The 10,425-nt window shown below is 37.7% G+C and overlaps 1 protein-coding gene across 1 annotated transcript in view; it reads right to left on the minus strand.

The window, feature by feature from the left end:
- tbc1d31 (TBC1 domain family, member 31) overlaps positions 1–9,906 on the minus strand; it is a 51,722-nt gene extending 41,816 nt beyond the window's left edge. The window contains exons 1-4 of the mRNA XM_039738399.1: positions 9,471–9,906; positions 5,367–5,513; positions 5,166–5,281; positions 3,264–3,442 (exon numbers count right to left, since the gene is read on the minus strand). Coding sequence (XP_039594333.1) covers positions 3,264–3,442; positions 5,166–5,281; positions 5,367–5,513; positions 9,471–9,547 — 519 coding nt within the window. The 5' untranslated portion in view covers positions 9,548–9,906. The remainder of the gene's footprint in view (positions 1–3,263; positions 3,443–5,165; positions 5,282–5,366; positions 5,514–9,470) is intronic.
- Positions 9,907–10,425: the final 519 nt, after the last annotated feature.

Raw genomic sequence — 10,425 nt, forward strand, 5'->3', positions numbered from 1 at the left:
GGCCCCTTAGTGCCAATTGGGCATCGTTTAAATGCCACAGGCTATTTGAGCATTGTTTCTGACCATGTCCATCCCTTCATGACCACCCATCCTCTGATGGCTACTTCCAGCAGGATAATGCACCATGTCACAAAGCTCGAATCATTTCAAATTGGTTTCTTGAACATGACAATGAGTTCACTGTACTAAAATGGCCCCCACAGTCACCAGATCTCAACCCAATAGAGCATCTTTGGGATGTGGTGGAACGGGAGCTTCGTGCCCTGGATGTGCATCCCACAAATCTCCAACTGCAAGATGCTATCCTATCAATATGGGCCAACATTTCTAAAGAATGCTTTCAGCACCTTGTTGAATCAATGCCACGTAGAATGAAGGCAGTTCTGAAGGCGAAAGGGGGTCAAACACCGTATTAGTATGGTGGTCCTAATAATCCTTTAGGCGAGTGTATAATGTGATAGTGTCATGTATTATAAATACAATTTAAAAAACACAATTTATATCATGTTAGGAGTATGGAAGTACTGTAACATCAACAGAAATTTCTAGCAACTATGTTGGCTGGCAATAAAAGTTCAAGTTTATATAGTATATGTTAAAATATAATTGGAAAAAGGGACTTATCTATAATATAAAGCAAGTATTTCATTGACAAGTAGACATGCCAGGTATTGTCCAGGATTGGGCTGTTCCACCCACTGTATATCAAGCAACAAGTTCAAACATGAGCCATAAAAATCAGAACAAGAAAGAAAAAAAAATAATAAAATACTCCACAACTCAATCAAAATCAATTAAGTAATTGCAATAACAACATTTGTTTGTATTACAAAATAGGACTGTGATAACATCAATGCTTTTGCTTGTACAAAGCGATTACTCCTTTTCATGTAAACATTATGCAGATGTTCAGGAGATGCATTTTCCTACAGTCCAAACATAATGAAATGGCATGAATACAAAAGAAGTTCTACTTGTGTAATTGCTAAGAACTCCCTTGCCTTGGCACATGCCCAGCAGCCAAGCAACATTACTGAAGACTTTCTTTTTCTTGTATTTTAAACCACAAACCAAATAATTTCACATCACTACTGCCATGTTTTATTATTTTGAATTACACAAAGGACCAAGACTGTGCTTGTGTAAACCCTCAAACACGCGAGGAGGAATTCATATTTGTTTGTTACAGTGCTTAATGATTATTCTGATGTACAGCTAGCTCCTTAGTCGGTTGACCAGACAAACGTCATTTGCAATAAACAAGCACAGGAGACTGTGTCAGTGAATTTCTAATAGACTTTAACTGAACATGCATTGTTACGTGTGTTTTCCTACTTTTATTATAACACCATCAATATTAGGGCCGCTATACATTTCATCACATCAACCATTTTCCAAACTCTGGAAATTCACTATTAATTAATTAATCTATGCTATTCTTTGTCTACCTAAGTACTATTCCCATGCACAACTATCTTTACAGATTACATTTTATTTTTGAAACACTTGGTTGAATATTTTATACATTTTTACCAATCTGCATAAAAACATGGCTTCTCAAGGCATAATACAGTAAGTTAAAGGTAGATAAGTTTTAATATTGCATTTCCATGATGCTGGATCTAAGTTTAAAGCAATCTGCACTAAAAGAATACTACATCCAAAAATGTTATATTTTATATATTACTTACCTCATGTAATTTGTAATTATGGCTGAGAAAAAAATATAGTCTAATGTTTACATGGAGAATGAAAATAAACTTTCTATGTAGAATGGGCATCTATACCAACATTGGACAACAGCTAACAAAATAAAAAATATTCATGAAAATACATTTCATGTTACTCATGTCATATAATCTATAATATAATTGTGAATTTCCCCTTGGGATTAATAAAGTATCTATGTATCTTCCAAATGTCAAGTCATCCAGTTGTATGCTCACAATGGGCAAAAATCAAGCATTTTTTGCAAAAACATTGGTCAAGAATCCTGTCTTTAAGTCAACAGCTCAGACTAGTGATTTCCAAGGCATAAGCTGCTTAGTATTTATTTAAAAATCTTTTAGCAAACAGAACATGGATTTTGCCCATTGTGAGTTTATAACAGGGTTATTTGTTGTGTGGATTATGCGACACAAGTAATGTCAGATTTTTTTCTTGGATATTTTATATTGTTTGCCGTGATCTACCTTTTGTCTACATACACTCCCGCTCTATCAGAGTTTGTTATCTCTGTTCTCCATGAAAATATGAGATTAAAAAATTTTTGGCAATCAATACAAAACTACAACTGGTAAGTAACATATTAGAAAAATATTTTTTGCCTGGAGTATTCCTTTAACTGCTTAACATAACAGTACATTCTCAAACTGCTTTGATCCAGAGTTGCATTGAGGTGAAGCTACAAAAAGGACATAGCAGCGCTAGAAAGGGTCCAGAGACGAGCGACGAGGCTGATTCCAGGACTACAGGGGTTGAATTATGAGGAAAGATTAAAAGAGCTGAGCCTTTACAGTTTAAGCAAAAGAAGATTAAGAGGTGACCTGATTGAAGTGTTTAAAATTATGAAGGGAATTAGTACAGTGGATCGAGACTTGTATTTTAAAATGAGTTCATCAAGAACATGGGGACACAGTTGGAAACTTAAGGGTAAATTTCGCACAAACATTAGGAAGTTTTTCTTTACACAAAGAACGATAGACACTTGGAATAAGCTACCAAGTAGTGTAGTAGACAGTAAGACGTTAGGGACTTTCAAAACTCGACTTGATGTTCTACCAACAGCATGGATGAAACCAGCCCTGACTGGAGCACCCGTCCATCAAATGATCCACAAACCCAGACTCACACAAGACAAATGTAAACTTACTAATTAACATTACGTGTGTTTTTGAGGATGTTTGAGGGTGACCAGAATACCTGAAAAAAAAGCTAGGACAATATGCAAAATTCACTCAATGACTGTGTGTGCGATTTGAATCCACCACACTGGATCAATGAGACAGCAGCAGTAAACAATGTGCAACCCATTAAGATCCAATCTGTTCAAAATATCCCCATTACTATAATATTCCAAAACTAATGTTTTGAGTGAATAAATTATTTACACAATGCAGCTCCATTGCAAAGGGCTGCCAACTAAATAAAATATCATTACTCAATATCATTTCAGCAGTGAAGACTGCAGGTGCTCTCTGAAATTAAGAATTCTTGTTTCTATCATCCTTGTGGTTTTTCGCTAAAGTCATACTTGTACTGACCTTTTGTATGCCTACAGTCTGACGAACGTTGAGTTTCCTTTTCCTCTGAAAGGTGTCTAGATCCCAGAGCTGAGCTGTATCTGATGAAGTGGTGACGGCAAATCTACCAGATCCATGAACTGAGATTGATGACACGGATGATTCATGTCCTCTCATCCAGCTTACAAGCTCCTTAGTAGCTGTATAAAAGATTCACAGGGGGAAAAAAGTAATTAAGTAAATAAGACAGGTTTTCCAAATCTGGCTTAAACCTAATGTTTATTTGGTATAATTTCTTTTTATAAACTACCAACTGCATTTCATAAGCAGGCTCTTCAAGAATGGTCATGTTCTGAGATGATACATGACTGTTGTAGGTCACAGATTATGTCTTCATTGAGGACAAGGTAAACTAACTGGTGAAACGGTGTATCCTAAATGAAACAGAGCCAAACACTGAGAAAACACTAGTGGTGGATGTTAAGCAATGCAAAAGACCACTCTGACATTTACATGTCAATGGCGAGGATTTGAAGGTGGTGTGCCCTGTGTTGGCTGGCATTGGCTCCAGCAGACCCCCGTGACCCTGTGTTTGGATTCAGCGGGTTAGGAAATGGATGGATGGATGGATGGTGGCACACTCATATCCAATATTTTAACATGATAAAAAAAAAATCCCTTTGAGAGCTTACCAGACCCTGTTCTTTCTGAGAAGTTAGATATGTTATAGGAAGAAATGAACCATCTATGTTATTTAAAGCACTTGTTTACCTGCTCCGTCATTATGTGATGTGACAAGATCTCTACAAAGACAAGAAATGGCTGCAAAGTGTTGTGGTGGCAGTGGTATTACTAATATTGCCATATGTACAGAATGCCATGAAATTCTTACTAGCATGTCTGACCAACATGCAACAGGTCATGTGCACCGTTTCAAAAAAAAAAAAAAAAAATCACAGGATATTATGTCTGCAACTAGACTCATGTAAATGTCTTAAGAATCATCCCTGATCCATTGCATCCCATACTGCCTTCATTTACTCTCCTTCCAACTGGTTAATGGCGTAGGTCTATCACAGAATGGGACTACCAAGATTAATAACAGTACTGACGTGAGATTAATTTCCTTGACATTAGTACCTTATGCACTGATTTAGTGCATAGGTGTTTGTGCTAAACGTTTTGCAGTGTGCTATTGTCCTTATATTAAATTTTACCCGAAAACGTCCACAAAATATAATACTTGTAAAGGTGATGTATGTATGGCAAATAGGTAAGTTAAAGGTCATTAAACTGTTCAGTTTTATTTATTTATTATTACCTGCTTTTTCTGATTTCGGCGTAGTGGGGAAGCTATGGAAACCTGAGCAGCACTGTGTGCAAAGCTGAAAAACCCCTGGGGTGAATACCAGTCCATCACATTGCATACACATAAGCAGTGACCAAATTGTAACTTTCTGAGGTGCAACATTCACAAAGTAGTCAGCTACTCTGGAGATTCCACCTTGCCTCAATTTTAATGAGTATGGTTACGTTTAAAAGTGTGTCAAGCCATTCCATCCAAGGCTGAATCCTGCTTTGGGTAACATAAGATCCTTTTAGCTTGTTCAGAAAATTGACAAATAGATAGCAGTCTATCTTAAAATCAAACTTGCAAATGGTCAGATCAGAAATAATTGTGGGTGCAGCATAACAGACTTTAACAGAAAAGTAGAATTGGTACAATATGGATAAGTGAATTAGTTCTTTTACTGTTTAAAAACTATTACTGTATAGATGTTTGTAGTCAAAGTCTTTAAAATAAAAAAGATGTCCCAGCACAACCCTATATAAAAGAATCATGGATTGTCCATATTTTTTCTTTTCATAATATTATTTTAAATAAAAGTTTCAGTACACTTGTGTTTATACAGTTGACAGTACCTGTATCATAACATTTAATGGAGTAGTCAGCCAGAGCCACCAAGTATTCCGTACCCCTTCGGAGACAGAAGGCCAGAGCAGTACATGCCTGACCAGTCTTTTGAACAAGGGTAAACCTAGAAAATGCAATGATATAGTAAAGAATGATTTACTTCTACAATACAACACAGAGTGGCATAATTTTACATTTTACACCCTTACTTGTTTCTGCTAATGTCAAACATGTAGATATTTCCATGATGGTCCCCTGCCAAGAATGCGTCTCCAGTCGTACTGAAGGCAACATGCAAAAAGCGAATGGTCTTGGTGTGGATCCCTCCAGCACTCCGGAAAACATTAACTATAACCCTGTTTAAAAGAAACAAAAATATGGCATATTAAGAAAATTAACTTTCAATAATAAGCAGGGAGCCACAAATAACTTTAAGGATTTGTTTAATTATTTCAAGGAAACAGAAGACACAAATCCAGCATGCATTTAGCACTCAAGTGAGTAGTACTAGGGTGTTGTACCGTGTTAGCCATTATGAATGTAGAGATGAGCCAAGCAAAGTGACCCCTTTTATTGGCTAACTAAAAAGATTACAATATGCAGGCTTTCGAGGCAACTCAGACCCTTTGATTAGATCTTGCCTGAAGAAGGGGCCTGAGTTGCCTCGAAAGCCTGCATATTGTAATCTTTTTAGTTAGCCAATAAAAGGTGTCACTTTGCTTGGCTCTTCTCTGCACTCAAGTGAGAAATGCATTCAAATTTCATGCCATATATGACTGACACAGAAAATTATGAAGACACTTCACTAAAGAGGGGACTGGGCGGTCTCATGGTCTGGAATCCCTACAGATTTTATTTTTTCTCCAGCCGTCTGGAGTTTTTTTGTTTTTTCTGTCCCCCCTGGCCATTGAACCTTACTATTATTCGATGTTGATTTATTTTGTTTTAAAATTTGTGTCTTTCATTTTTCTATTCTTTAATATGTAAAGCACTTTGAGCTACTGTTTGTATGAAAATGTGCTATAGAAATAAATGTTGTTGTTGTTAAAGGCTTGGGGGTACAATCTTTGTTTTATAACAAAAGCAAGACATGCAAGCTGTAAGAAGGGGTCACAACTAAAAGAATATATTTTTCAAATGAATCGCACTCTCCTAAACCTTCTTATTGAAGAAGTAAATCAGATACTTTTTTAAAAAAAAATTTTCAGGGCTATGTTAAGCTAATGCATATTTAGGTTACCAATACCCATATCCTAATCATATTCTTAAAATCATACTGTAAACTTGTCCAGGGTCGCAGTGGCTTCATATTTCTACCTGTGCTAATCTAACAGTAAGCATCCATTTTAATCCTCTCTTATTGCTCTCTGTTGAAAATGTTTTCACATTGTAAAGAAGATGGCAGGTTGAACTTTTTCTCTCCAAAACATTGTCAACCCATGGAACTGTGGGTTTTCTCCAGGTACTCGAACATTCCTTCCACATCACAAATATGTGCATTCTAATTTTACCGCAAGTTAAGAGTGTGTGTGTATGTGTGTGACAGAGAGAGAGAACAGGCCCTTTAAAGGAAACACACTTCTTCTATGGTTAGCTCCTGTGGAGGGTCTGGACCCCTGCTGTCCTAACTAAGCAACTTTCAAAATATTAGGTTATGTTGGACAGAGCTGTGAAACAATAAGTGCACCCCATAAAAAGGTATGTGTTTTGTATGTATGGATATTTGATTTTCTTCTTCTTCTTCTTCTTTTGGCTGTTCCCAATAGGGGTTGCCACAGCGGATCATCTTCTTCCATATCTTTCTGTCCTCATCATCTTGTTCTGTCACACCCATCACCTGCATGTCTTCTCTTACCACATCCATAAACCTTCGCTTAGGCCTTCCTCTTTCCTGGCAGTTCTATCCTTAGCTTCCTTTTCCCAAAATACTTCATTTTTAAAAAATATTCTTCAATTACTGTTTTTTCCAGTTAAGACTGCTGGCAAAGCCTTTTTTTTTTTTGTTTTTTAACTTTAAGAAGGTCACACATGCCTATATTTCACCCTGCCTGGATTACTTTAATTCTCTGTACACCGGGGTTAGGTGGTCTTTTCTGTATCGCCTACAGCTCATTCAAAATGCAGCCGCTAGGCTTTTAACTAGAACTCGGACGTGAGTACACATTACCCTGATATTGGCTTCTCTTCATTGGCTACCTGTTAGTTTTAGAATCAATTTCAAGCACTTATTGCTTGTTTGTAAATTTGTAAATGGTTTAGCACCGAGTACACCTTACCAGTCTCTTCTTAACCGTACGCCCATCTCGGTCTTCAAGATCGTCTGACCAGTTGCTGGTATCTCGGACAAGGCTGAAGCACAGGGGCGATTGTGAGTTTGCAGTGGCTGCTCCACGGCTCTGGAACAACCTAACACTACAGATTAGCTTTGCTCCGAAAACTGACCATTTTTCAATTCAGACTGAAAACATATACTTTTCCAAAAGGTTTTTAATTCAAACTAAAAAGGGCTGTTGGTTTGTATTTTATATATTGGATAGCCACTGTACATTATACACGTTGACTGCAATTATGGAATGTTTTTCGGTTATACTAGGTTATGTCATTTATTGTCTTTCTATTATTATTATTTAATGTGCAGCACTTTGGTGTTTTTATATAGGTGCTTTATAAATAAAGTTGACTGGACTCAATTAAGGCAGTCAAACTAAAAAATAACAGTGAAAATGTTTACTTACAATTATTTACACACAAAAAAAAAATCTGAATTGTAACTGTGGATAAAATACATTATATGTACAACCTTCGCATCAAAAGCTGGTGTTGCCTTCTTCAGCAGAAATAACCTCTTGAATATGTTTCTTGTAATTGTCCATCAGTCTCATTCATTAACTTAGAGACATTTTTGTCCACCCCTCTTCAACTGTGTGATATTCACGGACTTTCTTGCATATCCTGTCCACGTCAATCGCCCCTCAAGCACTCAATTCAGCTAAAATTTAAGCTCTGATCGGACAGTTCCACAGCCCACCAGTTCTTCTTTTCGGGATTTGCAGGAGGGTTTTGTGTCATTGTCTTGTTGCTTCATTTTTGTTTCTTTAGTACAACATGAATTCCACGGTTGATTCTATGATGGCAATCTAGCCAGGCCCCGAGGCAAAAAAAGTAGACCCAGACCATGAAGCATGACAATTTGAGAAGTAGCCGTTCAGGCAGAGAGAGGCATGTTGCCATCATCCAGAATGGAGTACTAGCAGTATAGCATCTTTAAACTTTAGAAATTGATGGAAACACACATCAGTGTGGACGGGGAATTTGTAGAGCTGTAAACAAAGTATACATTTGAATAATATCAAATAAATAAGTCACATTGACTATGAAAATTAACAGGTTGATTATTTGGTATGACCCTCGTGTTCTATGTTTTTTCAGACTGATTACTGGGTGGATGTAAATTTAAAAAAGCAGTAATAAACAAGTTCATACTGGTGTCTGCACTTTAGAAACTCACTGCTTTATTCCTTTCAGAAAGAGGTCGGAGTCAAGATACTAAACACTGACCAGTGACTGTAAAAACAAGACTGCTCGATTAAGACTAAAGGAAAAGCAAAGAAATCCCACTTAACTAGGAATGGATTATTTCTGGGTCTTTACTGGGAAAACAACCCAGAAAAGTAGGAGCAATATATGGTTTCTAATTTCCCATATTCGTATTTATTTTTTTTTATGGTGCATTGTTTAGCAGTGTAGCCTCTCAGGTGGGTTTGAAATCTTTGCCCCATCCCGTACTAAAACGCATATATTAGGATAACCGACATCTGTACACTGCCTCAGCGGTAGTGTGGACCCTGGAATTGACTGGTTGCCCCCCTCAGTCGGTTCGTGCCTTTCACTCGACGCGTCTAGGTCGGACAAGGGAGCCTGAAATCTCTGCGACCCTGAAGGGCATCAAGCGAAGCCGGTTTTAAAATATTACGTTCTTCTTTATTTTAATAAACTAGCCTCCTAGTAGACATTTGAATCGAATAAGAACTGAGCAGTTTGTTATCTTTAGTTGGGACGATCTGCCACTGTCAGACCATTTGTCTCATGTAGTTAAGCGGCGGAATCTATTCAATGAATGAACTTCTAGAACAACTGCCTACCATCTCGCAACTCAACGTGTACAGCATAGAACCAAACTAGGGATCGAATGATACACTTTTACACTTAAAAGAACATTCAAAATGCGGCAGCGTCCCTTAGGAAGCCCTTGTCAAAACCCCAAAAGGCAGCTAACTGTAACAGAAGTCCCCCCCGAACGCCTCTCCACTTACCCGTCACTGAGGGACGGTATCGGCTTTCTGTACCAAATCTTGCCGTGCTCTTTTGATCCAATGTCCGTCGTCTGCATGTCTGAAGACACCGGGCCCACGGTCAGCCGTACCCTTAATGAACTCGAGGTCGTAATTCACTTCCAGCCGAATCCCTGGCTTGAGTTGGTTTCCAAGGCATGAAAGACACAACTCGGCGCCTAACGCAGCGGGAAATTTAAACGGTTTCGGTGTCCGCAAGTTCGTTCGATATATCAAGGCCTGACGTTGGGTTCACATTCATCGTTGCAACAAGCCAAACAAGGGTATCAAAAAATAAAACGTTGTCGAGCATTGGCTGTACTGTAATTATAACAAAAGGGATATGCAATTGACTGTTTACGCTCGACAATCCAAGAAGGAAAACAATCAGAGACGATACAGGAAATGTACCTTTAGGCACGAGGCTTCATGGGTAATGTAGTTTTACTCCGCGTGCGCGTGTGTTGCCGGACTCGCAGTTTTCCAGATGGTCGAATTTAAGGTTTGCTCGCTTTATGTGTTTTCTTTTCACAATTAAATCGATTCATTCGTAGAAAAATGCCTCTTTGTATACATTTTTTATTCATAAATATTTTCATTGCGAAATTGATGTTAAAAGTGGTGATACAAACAAACTAAGTAACTTTTTAAGGTACAAAAATATGGATTCTCGAATTCATAACAGTATATTATGTTTTTTACATCTGACAGGGCTGTTTCCATAAATCTAGAAATGTTAAAAGTGAAGGGGTGATTTTTTTTCCTATATACTGTACTTTGCATCCCACTCCAGTCCAGTTGGTGGCGGTAATGCACCTTAAGTTGGTCTGCCAACCACCATAATAATAATGCAAAAGAAGAAAAGAAAAAATAATGTAAGCCTGTCGCAGTGTGTGGATTTGGGGATTCGGCTGGTTTTGCAGCTTTCTGAAGTATT

The sequence above is a fragment of the Polypterus senegalus genome, chromosome 16 (assembly GCF_016835505.1).
Source record: "Polypterus senegalus isolate Bchr_013 chromosome 16, ASM1683550v1, whole genome shotgun sequence".
Classification (NCBI taxonomy): domain Eukaryota; kingdom Metazoa; phylum Chordata; class Cladistia; order Polypteriformes; family Polypteridae; genus Polypterus; species Polypterus senegalus.